This window comes from Neofelis nebulosa, chromosome 6 (assembly GCF_028018385.1).
Source record: "Neofelis nebulosa isolate mNeoNeb1 chromosome 6, mNeoNeb1.pri, whole genome shotgun sequence".
NCBI classification, from domain to species: Eukaryota; Metazoa; Chordata; class Mammalia; order Carnivora; family Felidae; genus Neofelis; species Neofelis nebulosa.
Window position 1 is genome coordinate 40,869,752 of NC_080787.1, and position 19,654 is coordinate 40,889,405.

At 41.0% G+C, this 19,654-nt stretch overlaps 1 protein-coding gene across 3 annotated transcripts in view; it reads left to right on the top strand.

The window, feature by feature from the left end:
- The window catches only part of DNAH8 (dynein axonemal heavy chain 8), a 335,701-nt gene that overhangs the window by 271,297 nt on the left and 44,750 nt on the right, over window positions 1–19,654 (top strand). For all 3 annotated transcript variants that reach the window (XM_058733804.1, XM_058733802.1, XM_058733803.1), the window contains 4 exons: window positions 998–1,150; window positions 1,523–1,678; window positions 10,694–10,810; window positions 12,606–12,707. In XM_058733804.1, the coding sequence (XP_058589787.1) occupies window positions 998–1,150; window positions 1,523–1,678; window positions 10,694–10,810; window positions 12,606–12,707 (528 nt within the window). The remainder of the gene's footprint in view (window positions 1–997; window positions 1,151–1,522; window positions 1,679–10,693; window positions 10,811–12,605; window positions 12,708–19,654) is intronic.

Here is a 19,654-nt window from a genome sequence, read left to right on the forward strand (position 1 = left end):
CAAGGTGGGATAAGTATGGATAATAATGACATTTTGAGAAACAAACAAACCAACAAACAAACCAACAGCCCATGAACAGGTACAGCCACATTGCCCCTTGAGGGCCACCAGATTTTTGAGGTGAAACTGACATTGTGGAATGAAATGGAATACCCAGCAAGTAACTGGATCCCTGCGGCACAAACTAACTACGAAGTCCATCTTACTCTGCAGCCCCCTGTTGTCTAGACGAACACGTCCCCTTTGCTGCTGAAGCCAGTTCGAGTTGTATTTTCTCTCACGGTAGGAGGCATAACACACAAGAATTACCGTATATTTACTGCGCTCACTATTTTGTAGCTGTATTGATCTGATCTTTACATCAGGGTATCAACATGTTGTCTGGTTAAAAAAAAACAACCTGTGTTCTCATAGAGCAGCATTGGCTATGTGACTTATATTGTTAAAGACAGTTTTAGCAAGTATTAAGGTAGTGAGTGCTTAGTACATTTTGTGGCTTTGGGACTATATGGGAGCGGTGATGACAACAAATGTTTATTTTACATTATGGTAGCACAAGTCACCACATGTATTGTCTCCATCTTTCATGAGATAATGTGCATCTCTCTCTGTGACTACGGATGATTTGGTTCAGAGGTGAGTCAGTTCCGATTCACCTTAGGACGCGTTGTTACAAATTCCAAAATACCCGTTCCTACCATTAGATGGTGCACACACTGTACTTACACAGGGCTTCAAGCTTTCATTTCTGTTTCCTTCTGAACCTGGGGTGGCTGAGTACTATTGTTTTGAACCCACTTGATTCCAAGTAACCAGATTTACGAGTAGCAGAAGAAAATGTTTGTATTGACATAAAATCATCTTACCAAAAATAGGTGCTCAAAACAGTGTTTACATGCGCTAAGCAAAGGGTTTTTTTTTCAATCGTACATTTTGTTTTAATAAAATTGTAACAAAAAATTACAAGATATTAATATGAAATCATTTTTGAATACAGGGTGGCTGGGTTTTACTGCAAAATTGTCACCTTGGCCTAGAATTCATGGAAGAATTGCTAGAGACGTTAATTACCACGGAAGCCAGTGATGACTCTTTCCGAGTATGGATAACTACTGAGCCCCATGATCGATTCCCAATTACGTTGCTTCAGGTTTGTTGCCGTGACATAAGTGTCTTTTCCTTGAGAGTTGTTTAAATAAAGATGACATCGTGGCGTTATTGAAAGATGAAACCACAACAGGGATTTTGGTGCAGTAGAGTCTGTAAGATCTTATGTAATAATGGTCAAAGTCCTAACTAAACCATCCATATTATATAGGAACTATTTCCACAGAAGAGTTATAAGACTCGGTAGTAATTCATGGGGTTTCAGCTGTGATTGATGTCATTAGTTTACACAGTGCTGAATTCTAGCCAACATACCATGTACCGTAAGCATACTGTTGTCTGAGGGATTGTAATTTCTATTTTATCCTTGACAATAATTTCTAGAAACAAAACTACCGTTTGCTTTTTACGACAGACTTCTCTCAAATTCACTAATGAGCCGCCCCAAGGCGTACGCGCGGGTTTGAAAAGAACATTTGCCGGAATTAATCAAGACCTTCTGGATATCAGTAATTTACCCATGTGGAAGCCGATGCTTTACACAGTAGCATTTTTACACTCCACTGTGCAGGTAACTTCTGAGAGCAGTTTGCACATTTAGGGGATGCTAATACATTGTTTCTCTGCTGCACTGTCTGCTTACCTCACCCTGCCTTTTCTCTCCTTCGTGGCCCCTTTCCCCACCTGGCATAGTATCTATTTGTCTGTGTAGTTAAATGTTTTCCCTGCTCCTGCCCCTCACTCTGGCCATGGGAGCGGAAGACTCTTGAAGGCAAAGACTTTGTCTTTATGTAACTTCTCAGTCTCTCTGGCCATAGGAGCATCTGGGGCATTGCTGGAACTCAGTAAATATTTGTGAGATGAACATGGTTATTTAGATAGAAATTTGGTTTTCAGAGTACCTATGCTGCCCAGGAGCGTTATATGTACTATATCATGTAATGCTAACAGTCACATTTCTCAAGGTGAGAATGGTGTATCACCATTTTAAAAAAGAGAAAATTGAAGTGTCTGGGTGGCTCAGTCGGTTGGACGTCCGACGCTTGATTTTTGGCTCAGGTCATGACCTCATGGTCCGTGGGATTGAGCCCTGGGTTGGGCTCTGTGCTGATAGCGGAGAGCCTGCTTGAGATTCTCTCTCTCTTTCTCCCTGCCCCTCCTCCACTCATGCTCACTCTCTCTCTCTCTCTCTTTCAAAATAAATAAGTAAAAAACTTTTAAATAAACAAATAAATAAATAAATAAATAAGCCAGAGGACATTGATTGATAATATGTCCAGATGTATAAATAAATGAATGAAGATAGTAGCACTAAAGCAGGAGCAGCTACTATTTGCTAGATGCTTTTCATAGATTATTTAACCAGTCTGACTGCAATGCCTGTAATTTTCCTCAGACTCTCAGGAATTTGTTCCTTGGACTGTCCTAAATAACAGGAGAACTAGACACAGGGACAACGCAGCCCCAGCCTCACTCCGGGTCCATCCCCCCATCCCTTTAGTGTGTGACAATAAATTAACCACGCCCAGGAAAAATTAAATAAAATAAAAATGAGGAAATTGAGGCCCGGAGAGGTTAGGGTAACTTCATAGGTGGTAGATCTAGGAGTCAAGCCTGATGCTGCCTGCCTCGGGTGGTGGTATGTTTTGAGCCAGCCAGCGAAGGTGATGGTGACAATGAGAAGAAGAGTCACAGTGGTTACCTGTCATTTTCAGGTTGTTTACTATTTGCTTTTACCATACACTTGTATATTAATTTAGTAATTTTATGACTTTGCAGCCATACGGTGTTTTCATTTTGTTATTGCTTTGTTCTACATTTGATTTTATATTTTGTCCCATATTTGAAAGCTGTATAATTTTAATGTGCTTGAGTCACTCCTTGATTTTGGAGAGAGATGAACAGGCTCCTTTAACCCCTTCTACATTTCCTCCTTCCCTGAGGCTGGAGTGAGGACAGAATGAATCACTGGCTTGTACTAGGAGGCCTGCCTTAGCTGTGCATAGTGGCACACAGAGCTTCACCTCCTCTCTCCCCTCCTGCCCAAAGCTGGAGGGGAATTTGGTTCTCATCCAAGAGAATACTGGGCATATTTACCCTCAGGCTCCTTGTCCCTGCCACTCTGCCAGGTTCCCTGCTGCCCAGCGGAGAGAGCTGTGTAGAGGAGACATTGGTGTATCTCCTGTGAATTGGCCCCCTCCCCCTGAGAGAGTTAAAACCAGGTTAAACACTTTGTGGGTGGTTATTTTTACCAAGTCCCACTGTGGCCTTTGGATTGTAAATTACAGCTTTCAAGTCACTGAAGCCTATTTCATACATTCTTATCTGGGAATTGTTTGCTTTGCTAGGCCTTATCATACTCTAATACAAATATTACTTTAACTCTGTTATTTGATTCCCAATTCGCAAATAATATATTTTATGATTCTGTTCCCAGTAGTGATGATTCAACTCTTCCACTGAGCTTATCATGGGGAGATGATTGGGGGTATTTTCCATATGGTCAGTGGGGCAACCTGTGTTTTTGTGGCCATTATCCAAGTGCTAAATAGAAGAACAACAGTGGGGCCGTGGTCCAGTCATGGGGTCAAGGAGTGTTTGCTCTTAACATGACATACATTTGGATTAAAACAGAAAAAAGTCTCCATTGCTAGGGCTGTGAAAGTAAAGGTTGAATGTCTCTTAAAATACAGTCATAGTGTGCTAGATAGAGCAACCTCATTGAGGATCAGGAGGCTGGGACATTATGCTTGCGGTAAAATCAATTAGCTATGTGGGGATTGTTAAGTTATATGCCTTTCAGGACCTCTGTTTCCTCATCGTGTGTTTAGAGTCAGAAGAAGGTGATCTTTCAAGATTTTTCCCATTTCTAAAATTCCATTATCAAGTTCTGTGACTACACAGGGAGCACAAATAATCCAAGCATAGCTTCCTCCGTTCTGTTTTCCTCATTTGCAGAAATATTTACTGTGATTGCCTAAATAATTTGTTTTACTTGTTAGGATGACACCTACCTGATAGGAAAATGCAGGTTTGGGGCGAGCAATGTCCACATGGCCCAGGAGCTTGTAAGAGAAAATCTCAGGCTGGCCCCAGACCTGCTGAATCAGAATCTGCATTGTAAGAAGATGCCCAAGTGATTCACGTGCACATTAAAGTTTGAAGTGAAGCTGCTACAGGAAGGACGTTCTGGGTTGGAATGATTGTGACTTAGATTTCTCTAGTGTTGGACATAATAGCCCAATACCTGATTTGTTAATTGACTGATTGATTCCTCCAAGTTAACCTAGTTATCCCTTGCTCTATACAAACATGATGCATATGCATTTGTCCTTGCGGAGACTGACAAAAAGAACAGGGAATTGGTTCATGTCGCATGCTCTGAAGCTTCAGGGTTGCGTAGGGGTTCGTGCTGGAGCCCATCACGAGTCAGAACGCAGAACCTGGTGGTGAAATAGCGGTCAAATGCAAGAACTGTGTATCCCCCAGTGCAGTTTCCCTTACTAAACTGTGCTGTGGCATCATGTCATCAACTCACCCCTGCTCAAGGGCATCATGTGTTATATGGATCTTGCTCATTGTTACAGAGAACAAAATGAACACCCCTCCTCTCCCATAGAAGGGGAATAGACTTGGCTGGTCAAGGACAACTGTCTTGGGCGGCATAGTGAAGGGTGTGATTTGTTTTGTTGTTGAGGTAGGAGTAGGCTTACCTAGTAGGAGGAGGCCATGGGTGCTTCCATGGGAACTTACAGAGATACACAAGCCAATTCTGCGCCAAACTCTTCTTGCCCCAGACCCCCCTGGGCTTCCCTCTCCTCTCCTCCAGGAACTTACTGTACACATATGCCAGGAAGTTACTGCAGCAACGGCACCCTTACCACAGTTGGGTGATGTCTCTGCTCTAGCCAGCCAGCTCTTCTGCCCTCCCAGAGAGAGCCCAGCATCCCCAGTGCTTCAGCTACATTTGGCCACTACTCCCTGGGGGCATTTCTACATCCTCTTGGAGATTACTCTCAATGGAAGCTTCCCTCTGGCCTTAGTATCTTCTCTCTATGATACTCCAGTGCAGCGTCATTCTGGGTTTCAGAGCAAGGCCACATTCACCCTTTAGGATTTTAATTTTAAATAGGTCTTCCTCCAGAGTCTTGGTCTTTTGAAACTAAATAATTACATTTATGGTGTCCTCCCACAAATTCTGCAGTATTCTGTGGAAGGTCAGAATGGCACCTCTGGTTTTTTCCTGTTGATGGTCAATGTACCATATTTTGTTTGAACAGTGCATTGGACCCAATGAATGTCTAATGCAATGGTTCTCAGCCATTGCCTGGGCCATAGAGTCCCAGGGAGGAGGCAGCAAGGTGAGGTGCTCAGTCTTTTAAAACACTTCTTAAGTGATTCTAATATGCAAGAAGAATTGAGAATTGAGAATGACTGCCAAACATCCACTGCCCTTAAGATAGGAATCCTTGGGGTGCCTGGGTGGCTCAGTCGGTTAGGTGTCCAACTTTGGCTCAGGTCATGATCTTGCAGTCTGTGAGTTCGAGCCCCCTGTTGGGCTCTGCTGACAGCTCAAAGCCTGGAGCCTGCTTCTGATTCTCTGTCTCCTTCTCTCTCAGCCCCTCCTTTGCGCACATACACACTCTCTCTCTCTCTCAAAAATAAATAAATGTTAAAAAAAAAAAAAAGACAGGAATCCTTCATCATCTTCATGTCCTTTCCATGGTTTGGAGTTTTTCTCCTCATCCCCTTGGCTTGCCTACATTGTGGCCCATTTGGGGGGATTTTCCTAATGGTTTATGTACAAGTCTGTGAGGTTTTTTTGCTGGAGGCATTCGTTAGGAGCTCTTGGGGCTTGCGGTGGCAGTTGCAGACTTGGATATTTTCTTCAGGATCCTAAAAATAATTAAATATTAAATAAAATGGCCACATGGAACAGGGCCCAGGTTCCACTGACAGTAGTTCTTCCTTCAGAAAAGTGTTTTCTTCTCCCACATCTTGTTTTCTTTCTCAGGTTTGAGCCTTGACAAACATCTCCTTCAAGTTTAATGGTGCATACGAAGTTCTGGCTTTGGGGAGGCATGATTGCAAAGTTCTTAGTTTAAACGTCTTCAGAATAATTTCAGTAATATGATTCAGGCTTAAAGAAAGATCTCTCACGTTTTGCTTGATGGTTTTTCCCAGGGGTTCTGGCCATTTCTGTTCATTATTTTCACCTTTTAAAGTTTCCCTGCTGTTGTGTAGTATGGATTGCATTTTTCATTTTATGTTAACTCCAGTTATTAAATAATCAGGATGTGGTGCTCCAAAGAGAGCCTTGTTTTGCAGATGCAACTGAAGTGGTTCTGTGTTGGGCTGTGGGAGGTGGACTCATTGGGATGAAGTAGAATCTAGCATAAAATTGGAAATGGCTTTGACATCATTAAGATGATGACTCCATTGAGCAACTTTTCTTCACCGTCCAAAGGAGGAGTCCAAGTTTTCCGCATTTCACCAGCAGTTCTGTGTTTTGAAGAGTCTTTGGAAGAGAAAGAAGGAACTATACTGGTCAAATTCAGTAAAGTGTAGACTAGTCTTCCTAAAATCACCACTTTCCAACTTAATAATAAATAATAACTCCCTCTATTGAATCAGGTTTTAGCTCTTTGCCCTGACATTCATATCTGTCTACATTCCACGCCTGAGTCATCGTATGAACACATAGTTCCAGCTACTTACCTGAGGTCACTGTCTGCTGTAGTAGAGCAACTTACCTGCAGCCTCTTGCTGGATGAATCACAAGCTTTGTGCTTCCTCTCTTTGCTCATGGTCTTTGCCAAAACCCAGCAGTCTTTTCTCCCTGCTTTTCAAAGGCCAGCTTCAGTTTCATTCTTCCCAGAAGCCTCTGATTGAATGTCTTCTTCTTCTTATCATCTGTTAAATTCTGACAGTTAATTATACTCACTATCACATTGTCCTCTAAGGCTTATTTTCTCAAATAGATTAAAACTTCTTGAAAATACATTGATTTTAATATTTTTCCATTGTCTCACATAGGACTCATCCCATAGTTTCAAAAATACTAATGGGACTGAAGAGATTCAATATTCCAGGCAAAGCCCCTTGCTTTTGAGTTTCCAAATGGAAGTTCTCCCAATGGCTTGATAATATTCCAAGGTGATAATTCAGGGTTCTTTCTTTATTGTCACTTAGATCACTGAGTACCAAAAAAAATTGTGAGAAAATGAAATGACTTCCTTTGTGAAAGAAAAGTCACTCCCCCCCCCCCGCAAGATTTTCTCTTTTTTTTCCAAGATAAGCTAATAAGTCTATGACTTTAGTGAACCAACCTAAAAAGTAAATGCTTTAAATGAAATTTGATAGTAAATAGCATAAAGTGGAGTGCGTCTCAGCATTGGGGCAATTTTCAAAGATCACATTTTAAGGAGCAACAGAATTGCAATGGCTCAGTGTATGTAAATGGGAATGTTTCCATGGAGCCAATTTAAGCAGCTTTAGTAATTGGAAAGGAAGAATTATTTTTCATTCAGTCTCTTGTCTAATTGAACAGTAAATTTTAAAAATTAAGTCAAACACAGGTGAAACTATTTTAGAGTTGATTCTTTTTTTTAAAAAAGTGGGAAAACATTTGCATCTCACCAATAAATGGTTAGCTTTCTTCTCTTTGAAGACTTCAAGATGGAAGAAATTCCAGAGACTCAAGGCTTAACTGAATGCATTTTCATATTAATATCCCACAGACCCTCCCAAACCCACTCTTGTTCCAAAATAACCTAGAGGAGGCTCAGCTCAGTGTTTGTGGGATCCACTCAAAAAATTCAAAACCTTGTGTCAGCTTCAGAAATTACCCCCCAAGAGGATGAGAGGGAGAGTGCCTTTCATTCTGATAATTACCAATAATCATTCTAGTGTTTATTACACAATCATAAGCCTTTCCCCGAAAAGGTGCAAAAGGGGAGACAAAAATGGGAGACACGTTTCTCACTGTCAAGGATCAAAATCTGGTTACAGGACCAAGTATTTCAACACGAAACAAGTAGAAAAACACATCACGGCAACATGAATGCTGAGACCAGGAAGCAGAAAGCCATCAAGAGAAGCTGACACCTTTAAGAGCCAGGGCTTTTCCCCTTGCTGCTGGGATGATACCACAAGTCTCTCCCATCTATTAAGGCACCTCTGCTCCTTCTCGCCTCTCTGTGCTCAAGGTAGACGATGGTGCTTCACAGCTCTCAAGTTTCTAAGTCTCCCTGGTTAAAGCTCTAACTCTAGATCAAAGTTCTGAACCCTAAGTCCAAACTCCTGGGAGGAGAAATCTGGTTGGCCTTTCTTGGGCTGGCTGTCCACTTCAATCTAATTAGATCTAATTAGATCTAATGAGCTAAGGGATGAGGGTGGGAGTTACAGCATACAAATGTGTAATACCTGACAACTTAACCTAAAGAAGTACAGGTCTGGAAGCAATGTTAGTAGTTTACGTTTTTAAGAGTGGTTTGTTTGCCCTTGGTCTTGTTAAAAAGGAGACAGCAGACCCAGAATGGAGTTACTTGTGCTAAGCCCACATCACCAAACTGAAACTAATACCTAACCTAACTGCAGTTTCAACCTTCTCCAGGAATGTAATTTTTTTTTTAATTTTTTTTTTTAACGTTTATTTATTTTTGGGACAGAGAGAGACAGAGCATGAATGGGGGAGGGACAGAGAGAGAGGGAGACACAGAATCAGAAGCAGGCTCCAGGCTCTGAGCCATCAGCCCAGAGCCCGACGCGGGGCTCGAACTCATGGGCCGTGAGATCGTGACCTGAGCTGAAGTCGGATGCTCAACCGACTGAGCCACCCAGGCGCCCCACCAGGAATGTAATTTTAACCGATCAGTCTGGAATTTCCTGGTCAGCACCAGTGAGGTAATCAATCCCCTAATAAACCCCCTTTGTCCCCCAAAGGAGATCCTTTTTTGTCCCCCAAAATAATCCTTTTTTTTCCCACTTATGATTTTCTTGTGCCATCCCCCTCTGCCTTTAAAAACCTTTCCTTTTTTGGGGCACCTGGATGGCTCAGTCGGTTAAGTGTCCGACTCTTCGTGGGATCCATTGCAACTCAGGCCATGATCTCCCAGTTCGTGAGGTAGAGCCCCACACCAGGCTCTGCACTGATGGCACAGAGTCTGCTTGGGATTCTCCTTCTCTCTCTGCCTCTCCCCCCCAACTCTCAAAATCAGTAAACTTAAAAAATAAAAATAAAAAAAAATAGTAAATAAAAACCTTTCCTTTTCTGTAGCTCTTCGGGGCTCCTTTCCATTTGCTAAATAGGATGCTGCCTGATTCATCAATCATTCAATAAAGCCATTTAGATCTTTAAAATTTACTCTGCTGAATTTCTGTCATTTAACAGTCTGATCTCCCAGGGTCAGAACATCTGGACCCAAATTAATTTTCATGATTTACTTAATATTTTAAAAGCATATTCTGAAAATCAGTAATTAAACCTTCGTGCTTTCTGAATTTTTTCTCTGACCTGTCCATGAACTTGTCTAAACTAAAATTCATTTAGATTCTTTAAAGTGGTGGTATTAATTAGGATCTAAAGCATGGAGCAGCTGCAAGAAGAAGTATTGGAATGGTCTGTGAAGACAGTGTGTGTGGGGAGGGGGGTGGGGGAAGGCAGAAGAGAGAAAGTTACTATATACTTAGAGGTAAAGAAGTAGAATTATACTGTCCCATAGATGTATTGGGATTCTACTCTCCATATAGGTTCTCACCTCAGCCACTAGGGTCAAAGGGCTAGGAGCTAATCCAAATAAATGATTAGACCCCCTTCCCCCACTTAGAGACTGGTTATATGCTGAGGCAGAGGTAGCTGATGGTATAGTAATATTTGAGTTAATTTATGTGGTTTGCTATGTGATTAGAGCCTGGAAGTACCAGTTCTCACATTTACATACCTTTTAAAATGGTCTCCAGAATATTGAGGCATTTGTATCATTTGATCTGAGACCAGTTGGATTGATTATGGGTAGTTTGACAATTGAAAACATTAGCCACTGGTCCAGAGGAGAGAACAAATAGGGCACTGTGAAAGTTTTAAGAAGGATGTGTCATGTTTTACAATAGAGATTTGGGGTTTTCAAAATCTGAAATTGCAAGATTACGAAGTGACACCAGCAGGGGGTTTAATGCTCCTGAGTGTTTCAGTTATTCAACTTGAAAAACAAAAATTTAAACCCTTACTTTTAACGTTTGAAATTTCTAAGAGGGTAATTTAAAATAAATTCATTTATTTATAAATTCAGCTATTTATTGAGCACCTACTGCATTTTTTGAGCTGGTGATGGAAACTGAGACTTTTTTTTTAAATCCCAAGAACTACAATTTGGCAAATATTTGAACATTTTTTCTTGTAAACCATCTGGCAATACAGCTAAGAAATAATAGTTCTAATGGTTAATAGATCCAAAATTGTATACTGTTCTTTTATTACATCAACTTATCTCTATATCATGCCTGAATCTTCCTGTACTTTATGTTTATTAAGAAATCAGCTACATTCAATTTTAAAATCTCACTTATTTTCTTTGGCATTTTTAAGGAGCGACGCAAATTTGGTCCCTTAGGATGGAATATTCCCTATGAATTCAATTCTGCTGACTTTACAGCCAGTGTCCAGTTTATTCAGAATCACCTTGATGAATGTGATATTAAAAAGGTGAGTGAAATTGCTTCCCCCCCCCCCCAATTTTTATTGCCATCCTTAAACCAAGTTTCCACAGACATTTTCAGTGTATAATATAAGGGAACCTGCCAAGGTTTTCCCCGCCTCCCCGAATCAGCCATTTATTGGTCCAGCCATTTCCACTCACACCCCTACTGCCCATAGGGGTGCATTTGGATCCCCATCTCATGCTTATGTCCCTGCCCCCCTCCTCTCTCTCCGGCGCACATACACGGCAGAGACAGACCACGAATGAAGAAACTTCACAACCTTCCTCATGTCGCACCCAAGTGCCACAGTGCACTCCAAGACAATGTCCATCTTAAGTCAGACTTTTCTTCCAGCATTTCACAGATGCCTCCTCAGAGGTGAAAGAAAATGTTATCTCTCAGCCCACGTGAAAGTGCTTTCTCACCTTTAGTCACATCTTAACACATGCTTAAACTTATGGAGATACATAGCAATAATTTTTAGTAACGGTCACTGATCATTGTACAGCACTTGACAGCTCTCAGTGCTCGTGCATTGAGGATCTCATTTGTGTCTTCACAACTCTGTGAGGGAGGTACAGAAGGCATTACTATTATCCTCGTTTTCCTGATGAGGTAATAGGAGAGAAGGAGGGACTTCCAAAAGGTCACAGAGGTTAAGAACACAAACCCAGTTGTCCTTTCACATGTGCTTCCACATCCGTTTTTTCCTTGATCTTGAGCAAGTTTATGAGCCTCCCAGAGCCTGTTTCCTCATCTACAGAATGGTCATGGTCTCTGTGAGGAATAAATGAGTTAGCATTTGTGAAAGCACAGTATATTGGGACACAGTAAGTACTCAATAAACACCAGTGTTCTGCTGTCTCCCTCTCTCTTCTTTCTCATAGTGGATCTTGAAGCTAATTATAGATACTGTAGTGTCAGTATGGTGACGGTAAGCCATGATGAATTTTTACCTGGGCCGCTGGAGGATCTAGAATCAAACCATCATTTTTCCTTGAAATTACAAAGGCATATTAAATCGAGTATGACAACTTGATGAAAAATTACATCATATGGGTTCATATTCTGTTATTATTTATCATTTGATATATACAAATAATAGTTAACCTTGAAATAGTTGCTTTGAAAGGCAGTGGAGCTGATAAATCAAAGTTTAACCAAAAGAAAGTCAATTAAAAAATAAAGCATCCTTACTTTTCTTACCCCAAATGTATTAAGTAAAAAATAAAAGAAAATTAAAAAAAAACTATTAATATCTGCAATATATTGCTAGGAAAAGATTCTATGGCAATTAGTAAATACTTTGATTTAGTTATAGCTCACAGAATGAGACAGCAAAGAATTGCGTTGTAGAAAAATGCTGTGAGTGAATAATCTTTTAGTTGTTCTCATACTGATTCAGAAAATATATTACTAAGAAAGTGTATTAAACAGTTGATTACTTGTTTTTTTTTCCCTTTCTTCACTAAACATGACTTTTTTTTAACAGCTTGGCATTACTATAATGAGTGTTATAGACGATTACATCCACAGAATGAAAAGTAGTCTTCCCCCACCCCAATTTTAAATAATCAATGAGTAATAAATTCACTGATATTTAGCATTATAGATTTTTCTTCAGTGACTGAACCCTGGCAGTTTCAGTCATGTGATAGCAAAAGAGTTACTAATAGAGTAATTTTAAATGCAATCTAGTTAGTGCTTTCTTTTTGAGACCTTTCCTCCAGGGAAGACCTGAAATATTTAGAATTATCTGTTTGGATTGACAATTAACAATCTTTTTATTTTTAATAAAGGGTGTTTCATGGAGTACGGTTCGGTACATGATTGGAGAAGTACAATATGGAGGCAGAGTGACAGATGACTTTGATAAACGTCTACTTAATTGCTTTGCTAGAGTAAGTCAGTTTACAGAAAAAGCATGGAGACACATTTCATTGCATTTTCCTTTTAAACAGGAATGTTTGTTTGTTCATAATCACTGAGCCAAACTTAAGGGGAAAAAAAAATATAGAGCAGAGCCGCTGAAAAGAATCACCTAACAAAGCCAAAACCAAAACCAAAATCAAAGCCAAAGCCAAAGCCAAAGGCACAGCCAAACCAACCAGCAATCTACTTGTGGTCCTTGTGGTCCAAAGTAGAATAAGGATCAGCTGTCAATAGTCTGTGACTATTCTCCTGAGTTGCACATTTTCAGGGTCTCTCCCCTCCTTCACATGACAGGTGATTGACTGCTTCCTCTGGCTATGAGTCTCATGAAGATTTCAAGCCCCAAAATAAGTGACTGGAGAATTAACTATAATTTGGGTGTTGTCATCTTTTTCATTAGGACAGACAACTGAAAAGTGATAGAGTGCTCATTTTTTCCTCTGTTCCCGGTAAAATCCACATACATCACATTGGTAAACATTTTCTAGAGAAAATTATTCCTTAGCAATTACAGCTTTCACACCAGTGATAAATAGTGTATATGTATATATACACACACACACATCAGGCTCAAACTCTTCTTAAAACTTTTACATGCTAAAGAAGCAATATATATTACATAAGTGGGAAAAATCAGATATATGAGTATTTTATGGTTATTTGAATTCTTTGTATTAGGATCTATATTGGTAATTCTCTGTTTCAATGATCTTTCCCCCCTTAACAAAAACAACAAAGCATAAACTTTGAGAGTATTTTGGTAAGCTGGAGGTTGGCCAGGAATCTGATTTTTCTTTCAACCCTTATTTATTTCTGCAAGTTTTCCTTGAAGCTGTATGTGGAGAAAGATGGATGATGATAAATGTCGGCAAGGATGTGTGGAGGCAGGAGCCTGGCTGCTGGAGATTAAAATCAGTACAGACCTCCTGGAAAGCAGTTGGGCAAAACTTACTGAAATGAAGTATCCTAGATAGACACATCACAGGACATTTCTAGAAAAAGTCCACAAGTGGACATGTATAATAATGTTTACGGCAATATTGTGTGTGGAGTTGAAGGTGACCATCATAGGTTGGTTTCTCTGGAAACAGACTGAGATGGAGATCTGCTTGTGCGCCCCCCTCCCTGAGGGCATGACCTTGGTTGAGGCAGCTGCCTTCTGCCAGGACAATTTCTGGGGAGGGACATGGGATTGAGTGCCTGGGCCTTAGAGAAGAAACTGGTGGTACATCACAACATCCACTACAGACGCCTAAGAATCCTAAGAAGTAGTGGATGAGCACAGTGGAATACTACTGCTCACCCTTCTAGGGTGCAATCTGGTGACACTTGGTCATGTCAAGTGTGTGATACCTTCTGAACCATAAGCCCACTCCTCAGTATATATCCCAGAGAAATTTGCAAACAGGTCCATGGACATGTACAAAGATATTGCTCATAGTATTGTTGGCAGTAGTAGGAGGTTGAAAGCAACCTGGGAGTCTGTCCTGGGGGAATAGATGAGCTAAATATTGTAGACACCTATCATGGAACACAATGCAGCACTTGGAAGAAATGATCCATATAGTATCATGCATAGATCTTAAAAACTTAGTGCTGAGTGCACAGCTTAAAAAAAATAAAATGAGATCTAGAAAGCAATACATGTATATTTCACAAGGACATAGATCAAGCACATTTAAATAGATGCCCTCAGAGGGAAGGAGACTGGGAGTGGAGATCAGGGATGAATGGGGAAACACTAACATAAAGGGGGCCGAGACTCATAAGAAGAATAAAGGAATATAGTAACTCACCTCTATATCTGAGGTTTAAAGGAAGAAAAAAGATGTCTTTGAAAGTATACTTTGTGTTAGAATATTGTAAAAGTACCTAAAATTGGAGGTTTAGCACTGGAGACTCTGAGAAGTGGTTAGATTTTGCATATACATTGCATTGCATTGTACAGATAGTACCAGCAGAATGCTGATGGTAAGGGAAGAGGGGTCAAGGGCCACTCTTGTTTTGACCTAAATTACTGATTAGAGAATAAGACCATTTACAGAGGAGAAGGGCTGCAGATGGAATGAGCTTTATTGGCTGGGGCTGGAAATTAGGAGTTCTGCTATGATCATGTAACTTTTGAGAGGTCCACAAGACACCCAATTGGAGTTGTCCAAGACTGTAAGTTCCCCAAAGGCTTTGCCTCATTACACCACTGTCAGATTCCCAGCACCTAGTGCAGAACCTAGAACATATTAGGGGCCACAGTAAATATTTGTTGATTAAGAGAATGAAGAAGGGTAAACATGGCAGTTGGATTTACAGGTCTGGAGCTCAAGAGAGAGGTCAGGGCTGGAGAAAAAGAGTTGAAATTTGTCAGCATATAAAACAGCCTTTGAGGTCCAGATAATAGATGAGAGCATCATCTAAGAAGAAAGTGTAGAGAAAGAAAACAACAGAAAACAAGCTAAGGACAGGGTCCTGAGTACTTTAAAGTGTCAGGAAAGAAGAAACGGTCAACTGAGAAGTCTCAAGGAAGATAAGGAAAGAGATTTTACCTGTACTTAGTATTTGCTTGATAAACCTTTGAAAATGCAACTACTTAAAAAATATGCAATGTACAGAAAAATGTATAAAATATAAACATACAGCTTAATAACTCTAAATAGACATAGAACATTTCCAGTTCCCCCAAGGACTCACATATGCCCCCTTCTTCCGCACAACTCAAGATACCCACAACAATTTCATCCTCACTAAACTTTCACCATCTGAGTAAGTACTGCTTATTAATGTAGCTCAATTTTGCCTGTTTTTGAACTTCATATAAATGGAACCATGCAGTGTGTTGTCATTTTGGTGTTCTGGCTTCCTGTTCTCAACATGGTATTTTGAGATCCATCCATGTTGTGTGTAGCAGTAGTTTACTTGTTTCCTTTACTGTGTTGGGATTGCATTGTATTATATTGGTGGAAATGAGGATCATTTCCATTTGTAGCTATTACAAATAATGCTTCTGGGGACATTCTCACACAAGGTTCTTGGAGCACACGATTATGCCTTTGTATTAGGAGCGGAATTGCTAGGTTATAGAGTTTATGTACTTTCCATCTTAGTCGGTCACATCAATCTGGTTTCCAGAGTGTTTTCCAAAAATACATCCCACAGAAGAATGAGATACCCCATTTCACCACATCCTCACCAACACTGGGCATCATTAGCCATTCTGGCTAAATAGCTTAAATGTTAGCCATTCTGTTGGGTGTATACTGATATCTCACTTTGGTTTTAATTTTTAAAAATTTTTTAATGTTTGTTTACTTTTGAGAGACAGAGAGAGATAGAGTGCGAGTGGGGGAGGGGCAGAAAGAGAGGGAGACCCAGAATCCAAAGCAGGCTCCATGCTCTGAGCTGTCAGCACAGAGCCCGATGCGGAGCTCGAACCCATGAGCCGTGAGATCATGACCTGAGCCAGTCAGACGCTTAACCGACTGAGCCACCCCCGGCGCCCCTCACTTTGGTTTTAATTTTTATATCTTTGAATGCTAGTGGGCTTGAGCCCCTCACATGACATGTTGATTCACTATTTTGGTTTTCTCCTTTGTGACTTGCTTGTACGTTCTTCCTCTATTTCTCTTGGGTTGTCTGTCTTTTTAAAATATTTATTTATAGGAGCTTTTTGCATATTCTGGATGTAAGTTCTTTGTTGATTACGTGACTGCAAATATATTTCCTACTCTGATCCTTGCCCCTTCACTCCCTTATCAGTCTTTTAATATTATACCTGGTATATATATATATATATTTTTCTATTCTTTTCATTTCAACATTTCTGTGCATTATGTTTCAGATTTATCTCATAAACAAAAAATAGGCGGAATTTTTGACATCCAGTCTGAAGGTATTTGTCCTTTAACAGGCAAATTTATCACTTTATTGTTGTTGTGATTGCCGCTATGTTTTGACTTATTCTATCATCTTATTTTGTGGTTTTCATTAACCGTGCTTTTTTTTTTTTTTTGGATTTATTTTCTCCTTTCCTGCTTCAAAAAGTGTGTTTTTATATTTCTGTACTGGTTTTAAAATTATTCCATTTTTAGTCTTTACATTTTCAAACATGGTTACTTAAGTTAAAAACCTAACCCTACCTTATAGGCTTTACCTCTGAGCCCTTCTATCTTCCCTGTTACTGCTGTGGAGCATTTTGGTTCCTCCTCATTTTTATTCCCACCCCTGTTATTCATTATAATAATTCTACAACCAGTGCTAATTTAGATTTAACAGTATGTGTACCAGTACACAGTATGTACAGCCCATTCCTTCTGGTAGGGGGAGCAGAGGGGGACAGGTGCAGGGACCAGAAGGTTTGATGGGGGAAAATGGAGTTGTTTTCTTCTGACCGTGTCCATGTTCGGAGTGAAATAAGCATCATTGGCTAAGGGGATGCAGATCATCAGCTGAGGGGAGGGGACAGCAAGTTTGGGACATTTGAAGAAAGAGGAAGAGGTGTGAGGTAGTTGCCGTGGAGAGTGGGGAAAGCAAATATGTGATCCTAAGACATGTATTCGGCCTACCCCACTAGGTTGTAAGTCCATTGAAATAAGGAACAAATCATCTAAGTCTCTGTGTCCTTTCTCTCTAGCACCTAGGGTACACTCAATGCCTGTTTGTTGATGATGCTAAATATAATTTAATCTCAGTAGATTGAAAGTTTTATGTGCCCGGAGGTCAGAATCATCTAAGACAGCGTAGACTGGATTGAATTTTTACTGACCCCAGAGCACAACCTGAAAATTAGGAAAAAAAGGTTTTTTATACAACACTTTGTATCAGCTTAAAAAATTGCTTAGGCATTTTCTAAAAGGTAGAGTTCAAGGAAAGTCCTGATTAACCAACTCTCTTAGTTGGTTTGTCTTTGTTTTATTGAAACTACCTTACTTAAAGGTGGGAGGAACGCCAGTTTGCTGGCAAAGTGAAAGGGATTTCTCAGAGACCTCTTTGCCCTCCACATCAGAACCAGAGGGAGTTCTCTGAAGCAGCTGAAACCTGCTTGGGAGCAAAGGGAGGGAGAGGAAGAGCACCTGTGGCTCAAACTGCTACACCTTCCAGACCTCAAGGTGGGCAGTTCTGCTCTCTGACCCAAACCTGTCTTCCACCTCTTCTACTTCTTCTCTGAACCCCCACACTCAGGACAACAGAAGAGTAGCAGACTCCAACCGCCTCTCAGAAGCCTACAAGTCTCCAACCTTTGGGCCTGGGCCCCATCTGGGGATTAACAACTGCCCTAAATGAAAAGTTCATCCTTCCATTTTTCCATTCTTTTGCCCCCGGGCAGCTTCCCCACCTTCCCTCACCCTCCAGCCCCCATTTCTTTCTCTCAGTCTCTTTCCTAACTTTCCTTAGAGTTGCTCCACCTTCAGTGGCTCCAAGTCTCTGACCATTGAGATGCCCTGACCCTTACTGCCTCTGAATCTGTACTTGGTCCTGCACCCCTTTCAGCTTCCTGTGTCATCCATTCCTTCCCTCACTTATTCCTGTGCCTAGCTCTGACCTGTTCCAGATGGCTCCTCTGTAACCAGAGAGGAGAGTTTGGGTCTCTGGCTATAAGGACACGAGGTTACCATGAAACTCTATTGGAGAAGGCTACAGAAAGCACCATGGAGTCCACATGCTGCCTTCCCTTATCCTAGTCGCGGCTTCAGTCGTACCTTCTAACCTGCTGGCCTAACCTTTGCCCTGACCATGCTATCCACAGTGAGACTCAGTTTAATTGTGTATCAGTGCCTTCAAATTGGATCCTCTGACCCTATGACTTACAATTTGGGGCTTATCTTTGAACCCTTGTTTGTTTTCTCTGTTCTCAACACCTTACAGTGTGTCTCCCCTAAAACCAACAATTGTAGAACTTTATTTATTGTCCTTAGAAGACGAGTGCTTTTCTTTGCGAGGTACCTTCTAGAGTCTCCCAGAGTAATTCCATGTTGACTTCTTATTCCTTACTTTGACTGTCCCCCCAAATATCCTCCAAATTTGGTGAAACTCAGATGTTTGTGTGTTTGTTTACTAATAAAGTGATAGAAAAACAGGAAGAAACTCTGTTTTGCTTTTATAGATATATGTCAGCTGGTACTAGAGAACTCAGTGTGGTCACTGTTGTCTGTGTGCTGATGACCCTGTGGCCATCATCCTCCCTAACCATCCACATCACTAAAAACATAATCTTTCATTTTTAAAAATGTTTTAATATTTAGTTTTGAAAGGGAGAGAGAGACACACACAGAGTGTGAGCAGTGGTGCAGTGAGAGAAGGAGACACAGAATCCGAACCAGGCTCCAGGCTGTCAGCACAGAGCCCGACGCGGGGCTCAAACTCACGAACTGTGAGATCATGACCTGAGCTGAAGCCAGATGCTTAACCGACTGAGCCACCCAGGCGCCCCCGAACATAATCTTTCTAATTAATGACCATGATCATAGCACTGTTGTCTTTAATAGCTTTCAACTGCTCCTCATTTCTTAAATTAACACCAATCATCACCCAGACATCACCTGGACATATTTACCCTAGATTTCATCCCTCAACCCACCTCACACTTTTTTTTTTTTTTTAATTTTTTTTTCAACGTTTTTTATTTATTTTTGGGACAGAGAGAGACAGAGCATGAACGGGGGAGGGGCAGAGAGAGAGGCAGACACAGAATCGGAAACAGGCTCCAGGCTCCGAGCCATCAGCCCAGAGCCTGACGCGGGGCTCGAACTCGCGGACCGCGAGATCGTGACCTGGCTGAAGTCGGACGCTTAACCGACTGCGCCACCCAGGCGCCCCCCACCTCACACTTTTGTATCAATTATTCTTTGCCTTTGCTGGTGTCATCTCCCCAGTCACTAGATCCCCTATCAAATCCTGTCCTTTAAGGTTTCTCTCCAAAATCACC